Below are 23244 nucleotides of genomic sequence, written 5' to 3' on the forward strand. Positions count from 1 at the left end.
CCAATTACGTCAAATAAGCATTAACATCAGAATTAAGATTAAAGCCAGTTTATTCAATTGAACAGAAACAAAAATTGGTTTCGGTATTGGCTATTGCCAAAACATAAATCAGAAAATAAAAAAAAAGTAAACGACACAAAAAAAGAAATGACAAAAGAACTTTTAGCATAGTCTATAGGGCGAACGTGATCTAGGGCGAACGAGGTATAGGGTGAATGAAAATTATGACGAACGGACTGTGGGTGAGAGATGGGCCTAGATTATTCATTCTTAGAGGGGAAGTTCTATCCTGGGTCGGTTATTCCAGGGGTGTTCCTAACCTGGGCCGGTCTTTTTTTTTCGGGGGAGGGGTATCCTTTACGATGACAGTCTACACTACAACACCGGGATTCAGTGCTCACGGTGGGTATTATTGTAATCAAGGATCCTCAAAGCTCAATCAGTACATTTCACAACATTTTGGTGACGTTTCTTCATGAAAAGGTGAAAATAACGAACAGTGATCAATTTTATAACTTCTATAAGAAATACAAAATAAACAAAATTAACATAGTTACATGTGGTTAATAAAACATATCCTTTCCAAAATCCCTTTGACAATGCTAGGTCTCTTAATAAGTAATTCACCATCAATCGATGCTTACATCACTTTTATGAAATTTTATACGTTATCCCCCCCCCCCCCCCCCCCCGGACAATATAGCTTTTAGAAAAAAAAAAGATTTGCAGTGAATATAGTATTTCTAGAATTGTTATAATTTTTTCCAGACAACATTGCTTCAGGAAAAACTGCACAGCAGCTGTATCCATATCTTAATCAACCTTGGGGAGCTGATAAAGCAGTGGACGGACAGAAAACAGACTTTTCTGCTGGAGGGGGACAATGCACGATATCCACCAATGTAGCACAAACAGCGAGGTGGTGGGTGGATCTAGGAGGTTTCCTAAGTATACATTACATAACTATATACTACAGGACGGACAACCTAGCCTGGGGTAAGTGAATTAATAATCTCATAACTCCTTTGGAGTAAAATTAGAATATAGAGAAATCAAAGTTATAGGGATAGGACTATAATTTCCAACTACGAAAGTAACTTTTTAATCTTTTTTATATAAAACAAATCATATACATTTTGCTGTTAACGGAGAACAATGATAGTTGATAATTATGTTATCTGTGTAGCGCACATCCGGGTTTGATCGCTGGTGACCAGATAGCTCAGTTGGTAGAGCACCTGACTGGCGATTTAGGGGACCTGGGTTTTGAATCCCAGTTTAGTTTGTTGCATTTTCTCCCTTCCTGTTACATTTAATAAAATAATTACAGATATTTTTTTTACAAACACACGGACACTCACCAGTATTTACAATTTTCGTCCTCGCATCCAAGACACACAAAACGTGCCATACCTTACAACCTCGCCAGAAGAATATGTACCATCGTTATCGAAGAACCTACCAGAGAACAACGTTTAGGGAAATTAAATAGTTATTTACAAAAACAGAATTATCCAATCAAACTTATAAACGACGGAATCAAGAAAGCCAGAGAACTCCATAGAGAAAATCTTATCAATAAATCCAAATTCAATCCCACAAAAAATTCACACATTTTACCGTTTGTTACAACATACAACCCAAGGAACTCTAATGTTACACCTATCGTTCGGCAACTCAACGACCTACTAAAAACAGATGAAAAAATGGGGAAAATTATGAAGAAATATACTTTTATCAACAGCAAGAGACAACCGAAAAATCTTAGGAGACTGTTATGTAAATCTAATTAACAAAAAAATTTTCACCGTTACCAAATGTGACGATCGGCGATGCGGAACGTGCCCATACTTAAGGGAAGGAAGTTCGTTCAAATTTAACAAGGAATTTACGGTAAATTCAGATATGACGTGCTCCACCAAAATTTAATTTATGTTATAACATGTGCTGGCTGTGGAAAACATTATATCGGTGAAACTGGAAATACTCTGCGAACTCGTATACGAGTTCATAAACAACACATTTCAGCACCCGAATACAGAAAAATTAAAGTTAGTGAACATATTGATGTATGTGGCCACGGACAATTCAGTGTATTTCCGTTTTATAAACTGTATACAGAAAATAGTATTTTCCGACGAGAAAAAGAAAGACACTTTATTAAGACTTTAAAACCGGCTCTCAATAGCTTACTGTGAAATATGTTTACTGTTATTATCTATGACGTCATAATATGCTTAAAGGTCATAGGAGACGGTTTTTAACAATACGTTTTCTCTCCATAATTATCAACTTTGTTTCATAGACTCCTCATAAAAATACTTTTTAAAGATTAAAAACGATATTAACTCGAAGAAATTGAAGTGCAAAGGTAGTCGGAATAGAAAATCGTTATTCGATTATCGTTCCTGATTTCCTGAATTTGTGACGTCATAAGAGACCACACTCAGATTTGCGAATCAAAACAAAAGCACATCCATAGACGATTTATTCGCAACTGGAGGAGTTTTTGAATGGGGAACCATAGTTTGTTATTCAAGGATATCACTTTGAACTCATAATTAATGTAAATGCCAGCCACATCGACGATTTTTCATCGGAGAACGAACAAGAAGATCGATCAAGATCCTATTTATTCCGAATTGGTTGAAACAATACTGACTGGTTAATGATAAATGTATAATAATTTCAGAGTACATTCTCTGGTGACAATAAGATAAATATAGATAGTTATTACTTGCGCTTTCTAATCCCATGCAGACACAGCGACGCCGCATCGGTTTTTTCCCAAGGGGGGGGGGGGGGGGGGGGGTGACCAGGGCCGTAAATTACATGGAGGCGGAGGAGACAGCTGCCTCCTCCAACTTTTGAGCCAAAAAAAATTAAAATTTAAAGTTTATTAGAATTTATGTTGTTTCCAATAACTAAGAACATGATACCTCCCTTAAAAAGCATTCCAAATCTTTCTTTTAGAATGAGTTAGTCAAGTAACATCTTAGAAGGCCCTAGAATCAAGGATTTTGCACGAAACGTGTTCAGTGTGCACAAAATGTGCTCAACGTCTGGGGGCCTGGGCGGCCCCCAGACCCCCCGCCTAATTTCCTGCCTCCTCCAAATTGAAGGTTAATTTACGGCTCTGTTGACTGACAAAAAAGGTGGGCACCCCCTCATCCCCCTTTGGTTTTATGTGCCCAAGTTCCACCCTGACTCGGATATATATTATAGCCAGATCGAAATTTCCTTTAAACACATCGTGAGCGCCGTTTTTTTTTTAAAAATTTATTTTCATAGGATTTTTACAAGTATCGTGTACAGCTATTTTAGTTTAACAGGTGAATCTAATAAATATAAATGACTTTAACATTCTTTTACAATAAAATTTGCGACATTAGGGCCTATATGAATAATAATTTATCATAACATTAGACGCTATAAGGGCTCTTTCTTGCGTATAATGGTTGGAACTGGAAGCCAGAGGAAGAACGAATTCTTCGTCTGGACCAGTTATTGAAGGAACTGTCGAAAAATCCGAATGTCCTGACTGTTTTTGTAGATCATGCGTTATGGACGAGTCACACAGACAACTTTAGGTAGCCAAAGAATTCTGGAATATGTTGAGTCATCGTGGGGTGTGGGACGATGATCAGTTCATAAGCTGTACATAGCCAGAAAATCTGCACAGTATGCAGGAACTCACGTCGGAAACTGTATGTTTGGCTGTCATACATCGTCGGATACTGGGTATCCGACGAAGGCAGTCAAATGGATACAAGAAAACGTAGAAAAAAGAATAATCTGCCTAATTTATCAATGGCTAACGTTCTCATTTATACAAAATAAATTCATCCAGCTTTAATTCTTACATGTTGATTCATTCAACCGGCAGGTTGTTCAAAATCCTCGGACTTTAACGTTATTATTTGTTTAATTTTTTTTTTTTGGAAAGCAACGTGCAAGTTAGTGCTTCATTTAAAGAAAAAAAAAAACCATCTCCCAACTCTTGCATGACCGTAAAAATTGGTTTATTTCACCCGATACAAAAACTTGTAATTTCAATATGTTCCACCATTTGAACATTCTTTTTCAAACAGAAAAGGGGGGGGGGGGGGTCTGATAATGCAACTTTCAACATATAAAGCTAGACCTATTCATCTTCAATTTATTTACTTATGTATTCAGAGAGAAAAATTCTGATCAGAAGAGCTTCATATAACTATTTCATAGTCAGATTTCATTTCTAAACTAATCAGATCATGCATGTTTATACTAAATTATGAATATCTGTACTACATGTAGTCTACCGTCATTATATATACAGTCAACGTTTTCCAGGATTTTCTCGTCTTCGCCGTGCTTGCTGTTGGTTTGTAGCCTAGTCGAAAATAGTTTGAACTGCATCTGGTCGAAGATTTAATTTCACAAACCCATTAGTTTTTGCCAAAGTAGAGTGTATACAATAACGAAACTGATCCTCATCATCAACCCCCGTAATCGCGTAAAATGATTGTCAAACAACTTTGAGTTCTGTGTTCTCAGTGTAGATTTCACACCCAAGTCTTTTTGAACGTTGGATCATTTAGACAAAAGTATATAGAAATACCTGACCTGCTACATTACATTGAATGTAAGCACATTGAACATTTTGACGGCTAAAACCCGCAGTTGTTAGTATAAACAAAGACACATTTGCGTCAGGCTGGTCTCTTTTGACGTCATCAAGCAAGGGAGATAAGTCATCTTACTATTTTGATACTTCACACCACGGCAACATTTGACGGTCTGTAGCGCCTGTTACCTTACGATTTTTTTCTGAATGACTTCTTTGCATATGTTAAGTAATTAAAGAAGAACACATTTTCGTGCAAAACAAATTTTTTTTTGAAAATCATCTCCTATGACCTTTAACGTAAAAACCTTTTCCCTTCATTCGTTTATGACGTCGTTATGTACATGAAATGTTAGGACGCCTTTATGACGTCAGACCATTTCAAAACTATTTTAAAATGTAACGCCTGAGGATTATAAAATGAAAGCGCTTGCGTTAAATTTTTAACTTTGTGTACTGTTTATTCTATTTCTTTATATATATATATATATATATATATATATATATATATATATATATATATATATATATATATATATATATATATATATATATATATATCCAAAATTGAAATAGAGTCTCAGTATTACACCAGTTTCGAGATACGAACTCTTCTGTATAGAAGGTGCATTTAGCGAAACTTTGAATGCCAAAGTGGGATAGAGTGGATATACAGCCAACGAGAAAGAAGATGAAATGTATTAAAAGCGGCTTCTCTTTAAATATGTAAATGTGGGAAATACTAAATCTTATCGCAAGAAATGTTTTACCGAAGTGGAAACATACAAACAATGTCATATTTGCAAAAATATCTTGGATATGGTACTTATAACCAGCGAAATAACGTGGTAGGATAAGAATTCTATGTATTTAATTACTCCCTAAATACTTATCACTTACTTAGTTTGTGTATCAGTCGAATTCGGGTTATCAAACAGCGTGTGAGAAGCTTACTGAGTATATTCACTTACGCTGTGATGAATATCTGTCCCACTCCCGCGTGTAAACAAATTCTTTCCCGCAAAGGGAAATAACTCGGACGTATCTTGAAACCGGCGTATTGGATGATAATATTTAAAAAAAAATATGAAAAGAAAACACAGAAATCCTCCGTAAAGCTTTAGCGCTTTCATTACATCTTCAGAAGCTTTACAAAAAATATATACATAGCAGTATCATGGTAACCTTGATTGTGATACTGCTATGTATATATTTTTTGTAAAGCTTTACGGAGGATTTCTGTGGGTTTTCTTGTGTTCATATTTGATATATAAATATATAAAGCACAGAAATAGCAGTGAACTCTTAAATGAACATAACTGCCCTAAGTGAAGAAATATTTAATATAAAGCACAGAAAATTTCACTTTATATAGATACCCACTTTCGCCCCTACCCAGAGTTGAACTCACGACCTGCGGAACCAAATCTCCTAGCAGCGTGTAACCAACGCGCTAGACCACTCGATCATATAGGCAAGTCTAAAAAACTTGCTTTCGATGACGATGGAATTCTCGCCACGCTGTCACACGCTACACGGTCATTGAGAATGGAAATGGAATACAGTTATTCAACGTACATTTTAAGAGGATCATACATGATACACATTGCATTCGAAGTATTTTATATATAAAGCACAGAAGTAGCAGTGAACTCTTAAATGAACATAATATATATAAAGTACTATAATCCAAGAACACTCAACATCCAAAGTGTCGAATCTAATACCGGTAGTAGATACGAGGTCAAATAAATAAGGATTTGGAAAGCACTAAAATGACAAACAACACGAACAACAGTGAATTGTCAAACTTTCGGGACGACCTGTCCCTTCCTCAGGATGGTATGATATTTACATATATTTCTAGATCAGAGCATATTGCTAGTTTACATACACATGAAATGCGATAGATCATTATTGTACCTCACCCTGTATAGTAATTGTGGTTTTTTTCCCTTCAGATGCCAGTAATCCTTACACCGCTCGATTCCTTGGTTTCTCGGTATACATATCGACCACAACCAACAAAGATGACGGGGTACTGTGTTTTGAAGACACGTTGTACACCAAAGCCACAATACCAAACCCGACAAACATAACATGTGCTAGACACGGACGTTACGTCATTTATTACAACGAGAGAAATGCCCAATCTCCTGCTGAATATTCTGCGAACGCATTTAATGAACTCTGTGAATTTGAGGTATACGGTAAGTATATTTGTAGTTAATGTAAACGAAATTCGTAAAAAACCTAATTTCTCCTGTGCATATTTTTGATTCATTATAAAAAAATTACCATGTGTAAACTATTTATTCAAACATGTCTTTTCAATTTATAAACACAGACAAAAAACATGCATTCTCCTATATTGTGATCAAGTAATGACTGTATATTTCCTGAGAGACGCAGAAGTGTTTTATTTACATGCAATGCTTTTTTGCTGTAATCGAGATTCTATAATACAGAAAATGGTACAGTTCAACACTTAGATTTTCAAGAGGAACTTTCACTTTTTTTTCATATTTTTGGTTGAATATGTTAAGAAAGTAAAAATTGATAAGCGTTACATAAATCCTTAAAAGTGAATTCATAACTCAATTGTAGGTTGCCCAACAGCAGGTGTTTATGGAGAGAACTGCGATCTAATGTGCCCCCAGAACTGTCAGGAGAGACACTGTGACATTGTGACTGGAACCTGTCTGGGGTGTATTCCGGGATATAAGGGGTCTGTCTGCAATTCCCGTGAGTCTTGTTACAGGTTGAACTCCGGTCTAAAGTAATACTTCGACAAAATTCAAAGGAATTTATCATTTTGAAAATCAGCATGTGTACTAGCGGTTAAAGACTGTATCAATGTTGACCATTGTGTCTCTATAAGTCTGGTCTAATCTCGTACCTTTGATACACAGGCAATTGCATCGCTTGGGGGTCGAATTTACTATATAAAGTAAATTTATATAGTAAATTCGACCCCCAAGCGATGCATTTGCCTGTGCTTTGATATACGGTAAAAGTGGTCACGCTTGGGTTATGTACGCGTTTTTCCAGTCCAATATTACGCGAGGGGGATAGGGGGTAATTGAATATGATATATATTATATATGATATATATATATAGATATACACTGGTGGAAATTGCACCGTTATGAAGTGACAGCGTAATTAGTGTAAGTTTCTTCTACGCGCAGATAACCACTATCACATAATTTCATACATTTGCGAAACATAAATACAATTTTATTCTGATAACATAGCTACATTCATTAACCATAGCGTACCAGGAAGCTAGAATTCATTTGCATTTATTGTAGTGAACTGTATTCATGGGTTGAAGAATAATATCAAGAAATATTAAGTGCATTTACAAAACTTGTTTTCCCTGGTCAGGACAGTAAAAAGTCGACTTTTCAATCCGATACCACACAATTCATAGAAATAAGTCACATCATACTGATCATATTGATCCAGCTATTAATGTATGATTATCAAATACAGTCCACACTGTCTAATCCGACACCTGTAGAAATCAGCATCCGTATAATCCGACACACTGGAAATTCGACTTCCTATTTCAATGCCAAAGATCAACATTATTAAAGATAATCTTTCAGTCGGTAAATCCTTTCAGCCATATCGTTAGAAATCGTTATTTCATAGTGATTGTGATTAAGAAAATTTATTTTTAAAATTTTTATTTTGTTGATTGTAACAAAATCAAACGAGAAAAAAATTATACGACTAAGTGTAAAGATGTTCAATATAAATACATCTAGTTGATCAATTATTACTCATTGATATGTCGCAATCACAGACAAAGTAAAAAAATCTCGATAGAATAACTCGAGGAGTGACCCCTTCTTTCATAACAGAAGTAATTCTTATTTCTCTGTTTGCAAAACGTTCCAAAACGAATGTACATGCGTAGCAATGATTTAAGGATGTATGGGACTGACATCAGAGTAATTAAAAAATTCTAAAAATGAATGAAATAGATAGTATTGTACTCATTTTAACGAAAAAAGACATTTTTTAGATAGGTTCGTGAGTTCGTTTCCATGGTAACGAACATCAAAGATACCCTTGCTGGAGACATCATAATTTACTGAAATTTACTATTTGTCTAAAATGGGGTATGGAACTGACACCAGAGCGATGAAAAAATTCCTAAAGTAATTAAAGTAATTAGCATTAGTTTTAATTCAACACAAAAAGTCATTTCTAAATAGGTATGTGGGTTCGTTTCCATGGTAACCGTCACCAAACATATCCTTCCTGGAGACATCATATTTAAAACCTGTAGAGAACCAGGAAATGTATGGTTGACATCAGAATAATTAAAAAATTCTAAAATTGAGTGAAATGGATAGCATTTTATTTATTTTATCAGAAAAAGACATGTTTGACATAAGTCCGTGAGTTCGTTTCCATGGTAACCGTCATCAAACATATCCTTGCTGAAGACATCATGTTCAAATTCTGTTAAAAAATGGAAAGGTATGACTGACATGGGAATAATTAAAAAAAATTAAAATTGTGTGAAATGGATAGCATTATGTCTATTCTATCTGAAAAAGACATTTTTGACATAGGTCTGTGAGTTCGTTCCCATGGTAACCATCATCAAACATATCCTTGCTGGAGACATCATGTTCAAAACCTGTAAAAAAAAACTGGAAGGGTATGACTGACAGACTAATTTAAAAATTCTAAAATTGATTGAAATGGGTACCGTTATATTTAATTTACCAAAAAAAAAAACAAACCCCAACCTGTTTTGACATACATGTTGGTCTGTGAGTTTGTTTCCATGGTAACAATCGTCAAACTTATCCATACTGGAGACATCATATTCAAACCTGTGAAAAACAGAAGTGTATGGTTGACATCAGAATAATTAAAAAATTCCAAAAATTAAGTGAAATGGATAGCATTATATATATTTACAATAAATAAATATATATCAAATATAATAAATATTGATATATAAGTATTGCTTTATGAAGGAGGTTTTTAAAGATTTTTTCCCTATATATTCAGATATAAAACATTGATACCCTATTGTGGGCCCATCCTACTCCCCAGGAACCATGGTTTTAACAAACTTTAATTTGCACTATGTCAGGAAGCTGCCATGAATATTTGAACTTTCTTTGTCCATCAGTTCTTGATAAGATTTTTAATTGACCCCTCCCTATTTTTGTAAAGGTAGCATGACCCTTCATTTGAACAAACTTGAATTCCCGTCATGCAAGGATGATTTGTACCAGACTTGCATGAAATTGGCTTGCTTGTTCTGAAGATTGATTGAATATTGTTTTACGTCCCTTTCGAGAATATTTCATTCATATAGAGATGTCACCAATGCCAGTGAAGGGCGGCAAAATTTAGGCCTATGCTCGTCGCTCATGGCCTTTGAGCAGGAAGGGATCTACATCGTGCCACATCTGCTGTGACCTCGGTTTTTGCAGTCTCATCCGAAGGACCGCCCCATTTAGTCGCTTCTTGCGACAAGCAAGGGGGTACCGAGGACCTATTCTAACCCAGATACCCACAGGATTTCTGTGGAGAATTTTTTTTTTTTAATTTGTCAATGTATATCTTTTATTTCGCTATTATCTCTCCTTGCACCAGGGTGTTACCCTTCATTTCATCAAACTTAAATTGCCTCGACCCAAGGATGTTTTTTGCCAAGTTTGTTTGAAATTGGCCAAGTTGTTCTGGAGAAGAAGTCGAAAATATGAAAAGTTTACAGACAAACAGACGATAGACAATGGGTGATCAGAAATGCTCACTTGAGCTAAAAATGAGTTGCATTTTTTTATAAAATTATATCAAAGATAAAAATTCTGCAATCTAAAGTACAATCAAAATTCCATTTGTAACTAGTTCTAATTGTAACTGGGACCATTACATATGTTCCCCAAACCTCCCCCAGTTAAAAAGTAATGTCATTGTAAACCTATAGCAAAATCATTTTATTTTAGCCTTTAATTACATGTAGTATGTTTACTATGGTCATTTCATTGCAAAGAAATAAAAGAAAGCAATGCACGTGCATACACGCACACACGAGTATGATTCCGTACTTTTGTTGATATCATTCTAGTACAGGCCTTTCTTTCATATACCCACAGAAAGACGTCCTTAATGTTTGCATCAAATACAAGAAAGTTATAGTGATTTTAAAATCATGCAATCAGAAATAGCACACGTGCGTGCACGTGCTGACCAGTAATTTTAACCACAGCAATTTGTAAGGAGTACCAAGACACACCTAAAACCTCAACATAAAAAGAATTTGATGAAAAACAAAAACGTTATCGTCCTTCAAAAAATTAACTTTTGAAATATGATGCATGTGCATGCACGTTTGCATTGGCATTTTTTGTTACACCAATATATAGATACACATGTCATCTACCTATTATCAACTCATTCGCTTCATAAATAAGAGAGTTACAGATGTTTTAGAACATGTATTATCCAATCAAAAAGAAGCGCACGTGCATGCGCGTGCAGGTTGGTAATTTTGACAATGCAGATCAGTTAATACCTACCTATGATATGAATATCAAACCATTTGAATGAGCAACAAAAAAAGTTACACTGATTACAAAATTCGTGTTCGAAAAATGTGATGCACGTGCATGTGCATGCACGCGCATGCAGACAATATGACTATCATTTTTCGCATCAACAAATGATATAATATCATCCTATCAAGGTTTCATGTTGATTCCTTGTGTATTCTGATTTTTGGTACCACGTTTGTGCACGTACATGCACATGCAGACAAAATGACTATCATTTAGTTTTGTGTTTGCATCCCACACTCTTCCATGTTTCTTTCCTGTGGGTACTTTGTTCAAATATTGACAACATGTATTTGAACAATTTTAGGTATCTATTAAAAGAATCAATAAATTATATATATGTAGTTGTGCATGTATATACATAAAATAAGACATAAAATTGTAATGAAGTATGTGCCCCTATGATAAATAATAGAATAAATAAACAATATTAAATTTTACAATGAATATCACAAGTATTCAAGATTATTACTTTAGAGGTTATTTTGTATTAAGGGGCCTGTATAAAAACTGATTACCAATAAATAACATTTACAAGTATAAATTTGGTAGCAAGTTTTCTGATTATTGGGTCAATGGCAAAGTCAGCATGACCCATGCTTGTTGAGCGTCCATCATGTTTAGGGGCGAAATCAAGAAATCAATGTCGGGAAAAATTTAAATTCAAATAGTTAGGGGAGCTCAGGGGGAGTAAAAACTCAATAAGTTTTTGTCATCCAACATCGATTTCACTTTAGTGGAAAAAAGACAAGTGACTGTTAAAAACCACATAATAATATATTACATTTTAATGAACATTAGATAATTTAAATGTACACTTTAATTTGTGAATAAACAGAAGTAAAAATATAACAGTATTATTTATACTCGCATGTTTTTACTTATTAATCGATTAGTTTCAACATTCATAATATTTAGATTTAAGGGGAGTGGGGGTGTGATTTTGTGAAAACTATGTAAAACGTATACGGTACCAATTTTGATGTGAATTTAGTTTTTTGCCAGGCATTGAACTTTTTGATTTCGCCATCGCCCCTTAACATGTTAAATGATTTAAGAATTCCTCTCAAAACTTAGAGGTACATGTACACTTGCATCAAATATTTGATGTGTGCCTTGCCCAAACAGCATTTAGTATTAGGACTAACTTATTGACAGGTGCAATTAAACCTTGATACATTGTACCTTTATGATAGCCAATAGTCCATAAGTCTGGATATCTACAGCATGAGTGAGCTGTAATGGCATGTCACAGGCCTTTAGAGCATCTGTCAACACCCCTAATTCAACAACTCTCCTCCCATGTCTCCAATTATTAGTGGATTTCACCATCTGTTCAGCTACAACCTCTTCATGACCAACATCTGCAATATAGGATACACATACCTATTCAATCATTATATACATGTATATGCATTATCCATCATAAATTAGTATAGTATATACACAAAAGCTTTTAACACATTTTGGCATGAAATATATTCAATATAATGAAAAAGAGCCAAATTAATTTACTGAATATAACTTTCAATTAAGCTCAATAGAATAATTCTGTTAAATTGTGATATTGATTTATTACAGTTGAAAAATCAAAGGGTATTAAAAGTTACTATATTCACATCAAATACAAAATAATATGTATTAGTAAATAGTTCGAAATAGTTTCAATTCAAAGTTTACATAATACATGTATCTCTTATTTAGAGAATTCAGAAAATCAAGTATTTTAATAAAAAAAAAACCCATAAGGATATGAAAAGTTAAAAGCCTACCATTATATATTTATATGCAAGAGTTATTTGCCTCAAAAGATCTGTATCTATGATGTAACCCATGTTTCTTTTTTATGCACAAGTAACCTATTTTGGTGAGTGTATACTTATTTATGGTGAGCAGTATATACATGTATGTATGTATGGATTTAAAAAAAAAAACTAGAGTTTCTTGCAAAATTATGCATATAACAAAAACGTACATATTTATCATAATATCATGTTTGTCATTTTTTATTATAGGAATTGGGCAATCTTTAATTTGCATATATAAATTCAAAAACAAGCACAATCTGATATTAATATCAAATACCTTGCAGCAAAATTATCCAGTTAGCCTGGCAATTCCCAAACATTGTTTACATGAAATTGATAGGAAAATTATATTTTACTCTCACATGGTATGTGTAACACAAAAAAGGTGAATACAACTAGATTTCATCATTAAATCTGTCAAGATGGTCTAGCTGACATTTAATAGTGGACACTTTGGCCCAAAGAAACTAGATAATACATTAGGTGAATAGAAAACTAATAATGTTAAATAAATTTCTTTAATGAAGCGTCTTGGTAAAAAAAATATTTAGTGTTGTACATGTATAATAGTAGTGTCATAGTGTTGAAATTGTTGGGCTGAATTTAAAGACTTATTGGCAGAAAATACCTAGCATCCATCTTCCTGCAGGATCGAAAAAGGCCATGGTTACCTTACAATTTTATTGTAATGAGCTATCAATTAGTGTATTACTATTCCTTTGTAATAAAATTACTTTTTTGTTACTCTGGGGGGAGGGGGTATTTGAATTATTGAACTGAAAAACAATACTGATACATCAATGAACCTCGGCTATTTACATGAAGTGTTGATATTGGGGCCTAAGGAAGCTGAGTGATAATTCATATTCTTTTTATTGTTCAACACATTCATGCTGGCTTACAATTGCAGCATACTGCCATGAATTAGTCAACTTTTGCATCTTACGCTAGGCCGATAGGCCTACAACTCATTGAAAACAACCTTTGTTTAAATAATCATTCTAAACTCATTTTGATGAAATCTAAAACATTTATCAAAAAACATTTGATCTGGACATAAATTCTATTCATGATTTCAATTTTTTTTTTAGCAACATTAGATGGTTAATGAAATTTATCATTCCATTTTCTTATGTATTCCTTTGTAAGAGTGGAACACAATCATATAATATGTGTATGGCTGCAATGTTCAGGGGAAAAAATAAGACACTGAAACAAGATACTGGAGATATTTCTGCTGTTAATGGTGTAAAGGTTACTATGAATTATATAGTAAAATAAATAAATTAAAGTTGACCCATTTATGGCATTATGTTGTATATGTTGCACAAAGTGAAAATAAATCAAAGCAAGTCACTGGGTTTGTATAATTTGTATGTGGTGGTAGATTTTTATAGTGTCCTCTCTCTGTTTTCTGTACTGCAATATTCAACTAAGGAAGAAAAAATCTTACTCATCAATTTATATAAAACCAAAGATCCACCATTGATCTATTGTGTATATCCTAGCTTTATATAACCCCTCCTCCAACAGATATTTAAATTTATAGAGATGTATATTAAAAATTGACAAATACTTTAACATATTCATACTCAGATGCTTGTATCATACACTTTGTATGTTACGCTAAATAATTTAGCTTGGTCTAGATCTACAAAGTCTATGAACAATCAGCTGACATTGACAATTTAATAAGCGCCGGTGAATTCATACCCTATTTCAATATTGTTTTCAAGCATCGATTTTCATGGAATTTTTGGGAAGATTTGCACTTGAACATTTTTTTTTCTTATTTAACGTACGTGCGTACTCGGTATTAATATATTAACCCGTTAACATTGACTGACAAACCTGAACACATGTCATGCGTCTGCAAATATAGATGATCCGGCGTCTGGTGTCTTGGTAAGGCAGCTTTCCACCGTCTTCTGTGGGCCAAAGAAACCTTGCTGTAACGCTGGATCGCTTTAGCTGACTGAAATCCGCGTTTCCCCCGCATTTCAATGTGTCGAAAGTCTCACTATGTTTACATTGCCAAAAAGTAATTAAAGTTGTAAAACTTTCGCGATTTGTTTATATTTCGAATCTAATAATATTTTTGTCATAGTGTATGTAAAATATATCTATAGAATTAATTGCATTGTAGATATTATCTAACATATAATCAGAATTAAACAGGAGATGCGAACGACATAGGATTTATTTACATCATTCGGAGTTGTGCGGTAATTTCAAAATCGTCAGTCCCGTACATCCTTAAGACGAAACACATATATTTTATTAATTGTGTATATTTAGAAAGCCTTAGTTTTTGAGAGTGACTTCCTTTCGTTCCGTGAATGCCAATAGAATGAAAAATCATCAGAGGCAAATTGCAGTTATCTAAATCATATTCAAAGAGATGGAAACAACAGTTTACGTAATCGTAACGTTATACATACGCAATTTGAATAAATTTTACAGTCCCTGAAATGTTCTTCTTTCCCACTTGAACGGTGAGCGAACGCAGAGCGAACGATGAACAAACGCAGAGTGAACGGTGAGCGCAATTTGGTGAACGGTGAGCGAACGCTGAGCACACGCTGAACGCAAAATGATCTATTTACTCGGAATGTTTCGGATTTTCCCTGGGATTTTACTTATTTCATAATCAAGTAATATAATAAATGTACATGTATATTTCATCAATTAATAAAAAAATGAATAAACCGGAATCGTGGTACAGCATATTTTACAGTTCTGGATATACATGTATTCAATGTAATATATTTTTGTACAAGTACCGAGTATACATGTATATATTTCATGAAATTATCGCAAATTTTACATTAATACACGCAACAGTCATACACAAACAAAAGCATATTTCGTATGTACATTGTGTATACCATTACATGTACAGATACATTTAATGCATGGGTATAATATATATACAATGCATGTGAAAAGGAAAACACTATAGTCTACATGTGTAGTGACATCCAGAATTAACAGGTGTTCATGTATGGCTTCAAACTTTACGAGCTCGATCGTTTGGGATACCTGTAATTAACAAACACCCCGGAAAGGAATCAAGATAAATGCAGTAAACAAACAATACGGACAGTATACCCTGTGTCAACACCTCACCACTCCTAACAGTATTAAATATTCCCACTTACATTTTGTGTTATTCGTTTGTCGCAGCTACATCGACCCGAGGAAATAATCCTAGAATTTATGCACATGCAAGTACAAAACTTACTATTTCTATTTTTAATGTGACCATAGATTGCAGTTAGATTGAGCAATATTTGTATAATGTTTAAAGGCTAATGCAGAAACGTGCAAGATAAACAATTACATCTTTGAATTAAGGATAAATGTTACAAAAGTTTCAAATTTGGCAAGGGTAGTAAATATCAGTTAATTGACAATGTCTTTCATAAATTATAGGCGTAAAATAGCTATATCAATTTGACATTCTGACACGTACATACGGTACAATGTACATTATGTAGCATCGTTTGTTTTTATTTTTCAAAGTAGGGGGGGACTTGTTTAAAACTCGTGTCAAGCAATGCAAAATAGTTATTTGTGCTTTTGCCCGAACTTGTAAATGCTAAATCGTCAACACAGGGGATGAGGTTTTCGTTACCTTAAACTGCCTTATTTTTTGTACTTGGGTTAAATTCATAACAACAAACTCTTATATTCGTCTCTCATTTAGAATCACTTGTTTTTAACAAAAGCTCAAATGAACCTTTCAGCATTCACAGTGGATAATCCTGACATTTTGTATTTCGAAATTAAATTTCTGATATAGTAAGAAAGTCTCCTTCCACACTTACGCACACGTTCAATTTTGATTTTCGCCTTGCTATCAAGATTGGTCCTTTCACTTTGGTGTTCCGAATGACAATGAAAAGACTGAACGATAAACGAACGGTGAGCGCACGCTGAACGCTTTGTCAACGATGAACGAACGGTGAGCGCACGGTGAACGCAAAACTCTGAACGGAGAGCGCACGGTGAACGCACTCTGAACGAACGGTGAACGCACGCCGAACGCACGGTGAGCGAACGATGAACGAACGGTGAGCGAAAGGAAAAATGGTAAAGTAGAACGTTTCAGGGACTGTAAGCGATTTGGAAGCTAAAGTGATATACAGGTTTTAATGCATATAAATTTTGACATTCATATATGTATATAGATTATTGTATTTACGCATGTCACTATTTTAAATGATTTACTTACTCGAAATGATAATGTCTTTCTTGAGAGAGTTTGTTGAAACGAAAAATATATGTTATGATGACTCCATCAAACACAGGTATTATTGATTCATTGTAAATATTGGCTGTTACAGTTTTAAAGTATATGCATATATATATATATATATATATATATTATAGTTAAACGCGATTGATGTAATACTCTAGAGTTTAAAGATCACTACCACACCAAACATAATTTACATGATTAACAGGAAATATATTTTACAGCCTGTGATAATGATAAATACGGCCTGGAGTGTAAAGAGAACTGTGGAAACTGTAGCGATGGATTACAGTGCAATCACGTGAACGGAAGTTGTCCAAACGGATGTGACGTCGGAGCTAAAGGCGATAAATGTGATGAAGGTAAGAAAACTGTAGAATATGTACATTTAAGGAAAATGCTTTCATAGACTGCCATAGATTGAATGAACCAAAAATAAATCAAAGCTTAGTGATGGAACACGTGTAGGTTATCATATTCATACGGAATGAAAGGTTCATGTCGCGTATTCTATAATACTTATATGTGGTCTTTTCGAATTTAAGCCCATTCAGAGTCTATTCAAAATATACCGAACTTGACTAGAAAAAGTGAAGTTGTTCCATTATAGTATGGCAAGGTATCACGTGATAAATTGGGACATCGGATGCGTTGAAAGATAACCACCTTATTTTGATTTTTGTTGTTGTTTTTTAAAAATTTGAATTGGACACATTTTAATGTACGTATAATAAACAAGTTCTAACAACTTTTACGTTCCTCTCTTTATGATAAATATAGTAACTAATACAAATGACCAGATACACCGCACACTGCCGTACAGATACTGCAATATCGTAGCCCTTCACGACTAGCCTATGGTTTCCAACTCCGGCTTAATATGTTTATGATTGTGCACCGGAACGAGGCTTTCGTACGATGTTACAACATATGTGACGCCTTGGGAATTCACTGATAAAACCAACAAAAAAAAAAAACCACCCTCTGTAACACTCACATGTCCACCTGGAAGCTGTGACAACCATCAAGAGAACCCTACCTGGCATCCCACATCTTAATTAGGCACGTGTCCCAAGCTTTCCGTTAGTACCGATATCGATTTTGCACTTAATTCCAGTTCTACACAACAAAATTCCTGCAATTTATCTCTCAACAGGACTTTCCTCTAACTCATCCTTTTAAAACTACATTCTTCAGTCCACAAGGAACATATAGCTATTTGCTTAACAGTAAACAACAGTTCGTGGAAGTCGCCATTAGGCCTAATGGAGTTAGGTTATTTTTTAAAGTTGTGTATTCAAACATTACTACGTCAATCTCAAAATGACATAGAATGTAGTCCAAGAATAACTCGTTAATTCAACTCAAATCAAATAATGTTTTATTATATAAAGTCATTGCGCGTAGCGCATGATGCAAACGTTTCCCGTCTTTTTTTTTTTGTCGTGGTATACCTCCATCCAACGAAAACATAATAACTTCATTCCTTAATTCTATGTACAAATCAGACAGAATGTGATAAGGCGACCGTCAGGAATTGAGCTGATTCTTACATGTTTATAATAACTCATTCTGTGATACTATTTTTTTTTCGTATGATGCACCTTCCCAGAACTGTGTTAGAAGAAATAGAATACCACCATTTTGACCAAAAATGACTCATAAAAATGCTATATATTCTTAAAGATTTTTTTAAATGACAAGATCATACATTTTCATATGGCTTATATATAACAAATAGGAAAGGTACTGTCAACAAATGTCTGTTGTCACTATGAATATTTGCTATGTGTTACCATGGTAACCATTGCTGTAGTTAACCAAAGGATTTCCTAATGGAAAATATTCCAAAGGACTAGAGCCACAAAGTACTAAAATTGGCCCTTTCGCAAAAATAAATGAGACTTTCACAGTTGATGCTCTAAGATTTATAGGCCATAGAACAATTTATTTTATAACAATATCTTTTCTAGTTATCGTTTTGCAGTCATTTAAACTTTGTATCGTTTTTCAGCATAAAAACTAAGTAACGTCATGATGCTTACGTCATGGTGTTGACGTTATGAGAATCACAGTGTAAAACACCCCAAAAAATTAAAATGGACGTATAGGTTAATATATATTTTTGGGGCTTATCCTGATTGTAAATCAGAACTGTTAAAATACTAGGAACTTGTTAAAATACTAGGAACTTGTATATTTTCTATCACGACGTTTAGATTTGAGATATATTGCCCCCTCCCCCCCCTCACTTTACATTTTTTCCCGCTGTATTGGACATAATTGAAAAATCGTGATCAAAAAATCAAAATTCCATGCGGTGAAAGGACCACAGCAAACAATATTGTTTTACCGTCTACCTCAGAGACGAGTTTATTTTTTTTAAAGTTGTATATCTATTTGTATCAATTTCCATTAAATTGATATTAATTGACGATAAAAAGAGAGACAACTCTATAATTTTGGTTAAACTTGAGTAATTATAGTAACTAATTAGGAAAATGGATATTTTAAACATCCCCCTCGTGAACCAATAAAACACGGTTGACCTTTAAAATTGTAGGCACATCTGAAGTCATTTTTCTGAGCGAAGTAGACTTTTAAGTCCGCGGAGGAACTCCGTGCATGTCACCTGTGCCTCCTTTGTGCCCCCCGTGCACCTCTGTGTGATAAAACAAAGAAATAAAAGAAATAAATTCTAAGCGAAATGTTATTAGTGGGTGAAAATTAAAACGTATAAAACGGCGACTTGTATATATTCATATCATTTGATGATATCTTATTGTTATGCAAATATATGCAGAATTGCAGACTGGGTTAATCATTTAAAAACTTGTTTATGTACTATTGGTATTCAGATACAAATTCATGATATAATCCTCTCTTATCATTAAATAGAAGGTATTATACATAATATATTAGAGTTTTTGATTGATTGATTGACTGTATCTTGCTTAACGTCTCGCTCGAGAATTTTTCACACATATGGAGACGTCACCAAGACCGGTGAAGGCCTTCAAATTTTAGGCCTATGCTCGGCGCTTACAGCCATTAAGCAGTGAGGGTTCTTTAGCGTGCCACACCTACTGCAACATGGGACATCCCCTAATGCCAAGCGTTTGGCGATGGAACTGTCACTACTCGTTTTTACGACTTAGGTCTGACGCGGCCGGGATTCGAACCCCGGCCTACCGCATGCAGGGCGAGCGATCTAACCTCTCGGCCACCGCGTAAAGTTTTTGTATGAACTGAAATAAATATCTTAACTATGCAAGGAGAGTGACCTCTAGCTGTACATGGGAATGACAATTGAACAGAAGGAGGACTAAGGGACGTAGAAAATGATGGTTGGTTTATAGATTACTCCTCTTGAGTTCTGGATTTGACTTGCCGTATTTCTGTACATAGGACCTGCATATACGTCTGCATTTGTCACACAGAAAATCACGGTCACTAGGCGTTCTTCCAGATAGTCTGCTTATTACGTTCCTATGAATCTTTGATATGTAACATATATCTGTTTGTTTCGTAGTTCTAGGGCAGTTAAAACACTTATAGGACTTTTTTCTAGGCATCTGTAACAAATCAATTTGGAAACGGAAATGAATCAAAATATCAATCTTAATATGCAGAAAATACAAATGGATTGGACAACAGGCATTGTCTATATTAACCCTCTTCAAATGCACGCTGGAGTAAATTATGTCAGTGTTATTCATACATACTTAAGTATTAAGACATTATTCAGGCTGTTTCCCCTTAAAAATTGCCAAAATTTCCCCCCAAATCGTGTCAAAATTACTTGCACTTGTAAAACAATATGTTACAAATATTTTACGTATGACCTACTATTGCGTTAATGGCATCCCCATAAATTGAATATTGGACAGTATCAAGATAACCTTGTATAATTTCCATTTCATGATCGAGATGCATGCCATGTCGCATGAATAAGTAGCAAAAAGAAAAATTCTTTAAAAATCTATAGTTACAAAATTCCAATAGTTTACACACAAACCCACACGCACATTTATTTATGGAGGAGTTTAATATTTAAAAAATCCTAATATCAAAATAAGTTGATAATTGTTTCCAAATCAGTAAGGCATAATCGAAGCTTCTGAATTTGGTGTGAAAAACACTGGATGTAAATCATTTGATTTTGTTTCATTAGGAATAATAATAAAGTCATGTACATGTAATAGTGCAGAACTTTAAATGAGTGAGGTAAAAAATTGGGATAATAATATTTAAAAAAATAAATAACTTAGACCTTCAATTAAGGCATCGCTCTCTCCACATTCAATAATAAATGAATGTAGAAATATAAACACAATATGTTACACGTACTTCTAAACTGAAATGCACTATTTAACCCTGACCAGTACATGTAATACTGGTACATGTACAATAATCATTATACTATGGCAGATCTATACAACAGGTTTGGATGTCTTGATTTAAAAAAATGAAGGGGTATTATTATACTATGGAAATATTAATAAATTCCATTTATATATCATTGTCCTCCATTTTCTATTGAAAATTGGATCCGCCACTTATTTTAATTTACAGTAGCCCCCCTTGCAATTTTACAAATATGAATTAAACTCCTTAAAATGTAAAATGATCATTTGAGAAAACAACTACTCTTTTTAATTAAGAAATAAATTAAGAAATTTGATAAATTATTTATTTATGCCTGAAACCATGCATATAGTTACTTCTCATTGTAATTAAAAGTAAAGAAAATGCATTACAAAAAACTATATGTAAAAATTTTGACGCGTAATAATGTTGCATAATAGAAATGAATGTAAGTAAGGACGATGTATGATTAAACTCATGTTCAGGAATATTTTAACTGGAAATATATCAGACTAGCTGAATGACTGGAGACACTTTATGTAAATGAGCAAGATTATGTGTGAGGGATATTGTATGTTGTTGTTTTTCCCCAGACAAAGTCAGAAAGATTACTTATCATTTTCAAATAAAAGTGGAATGTACAAGAAATTTTTACTACTATTCCCGCACTTCCAATTCATATGCACTGACAGATATCACTGGCCCGATGAGTGGTCGTCCTAGTGATAACCCCGCGTAGCGTACCGATTCGAGGTGCAAAACTTTAAAAGATTTGGTTGAAAATGTTAACTCCCGGCTATATAATTGGTAATACTTGCTGTAGAATGGAAATTCTGTAATACTCGCGTATCTAATTTTTAGAAATCAACATAATGAAGCATTGGCACCTGTATCCGCAGTAATCACAAAGCATCACATATACTGATGTCAGCTGTTCAGACGACTATTCCTCTTCCTCTCGCGATATTTCAAAATATTTTTCGACAGCAGCTAGAACGTCGCTACGAGTTTTTTTCATTACCAATTTTTATTCAATCGAATTAAATCTTAGAGCAAAACATACACAATATGAAAATTATTGCCTCAAAGTGAAAAAAAGAGTGGTAAAATCCGGGAAAAAATCAAATACATGTATGGGTTTGACGTTTAATTTCAAGTAATCAACATCCGGTTTCACAAATTAAGATGACATGTGATTTGGGTAAATAGTATACATGGAAATCAAGGATAGAAAAAATCAGCAAAAGACGCTTTAGATTTCACCACAAGCATAGGCCATTGTAGGGTGTTCGTGGCTCGAGTCCTTTAAAACCATTTTTATCAAAACAGTAACACTTTCAAATAGGTTTCATAGTTAGAATGATTAAGGATATGCTGTTGAATAATTCTTATTCAAATTTGTTTTGAAAGGTTTGATTGTGCTTGGAAAATATTATGTGAAGATTTTGAAAAGTGGCGGGAAAATAATATATTTTCATGTATTTAAGTTTTCTTTTACTTGCAAACTATTCAAAAGGTACAGTTTTCTTTTATGTTCAATTAGTAATAATATCTATATCTAACATTATCTTGTATATGTGTTTACACTCCATATGTATAGGTAAA

At 34.0% G+C, this 23244-nt stretch overlaps 2 protein-coding genes across 2 annotated transcripts in view; both read left to right on the forward strand.

Moving 5' to 3' along the window:
* The first annotated feature begins 362 nt into the window (after positions 1 to 362).
* Positions 363 to 7255, forward strand: LOC130049610 (uncharacterized). Its single transcript, XM_056147455.1, has 4 exons — positions 363 to 402; positions 769 to 996; positions 6568 to 6809; positions 7214 to 7255. Exons 1-4 carry the CDS (start codon positions 363 to 365, stop codon positions 7253 to 7255), a joined length of 552 nt encoding a protein of 183 aa, XP_056003430.1.
* Positions 767 to 23244, forward strand: part of LOC130049427 (receptor-type tyrosine-protein phosphatase alpha-like) — a 63329-nt gene continuing 40851 nt past the window's right edge. Inside the window, exons 1-4 of the mRNA XM_056146973.1 lie at positions 767 to 996; positions 6568 to 6816; positions 7214 to 7351; positions 17496 to 17633. Of these exons, the coding sequence (XP_056002948.1) occupies positions 7255 to 7351; positions 17496 to 17633 (235 nt within the window). The 5' untranslated portion in view covers positions 767 to 996; positions 6568 to 6816; positions 7214 to 7254. The remainder of the gene's footprint in view (positions 997 to 6567; positions 6817 to 7213; positions 7352 to 17495; positions 17634 to 23244) is intronic.

The sequence above is a fragment of the Ostrea edulis genome, chromosome 8, assembly GCF_947568905.1.
Source record: "Ostrea edulis chromosome 8, xbOstEdul1.1, whole genome shotgun sequence".
In the NCBI taxonomy this organism is placed as follows: domain Eukaryota; kingdom Metazoa; phylum Mollusca; class Bivalvia; order Ostreida; family Ostreidae; genus Ostrea; species Ostrea edulis.

Bases quoted from the DNA above. Each gene is read 5' to 3' on its own strand.
- LOC130049610 (XM_056147455.1), top strand. From the start codon at position 363: ATGACAGTCTACACTACAACACCGGGATTCAGTGCTCACG. The intron at 997-6,567 runs GTAAGTGAATTA...TTTTCCCTTCAG, and splicing joins GACGGACAACCTAGCCTGGG to ATGCCAGTAATCCTTACACC. The intron at 6,810-7,213 runs GTATACGGTAAG...ACTCAATTGTAG, and splicing joins ATGAACTCTGTGAATTTGAG to GTTGCCCAACAGCAGGTGTT.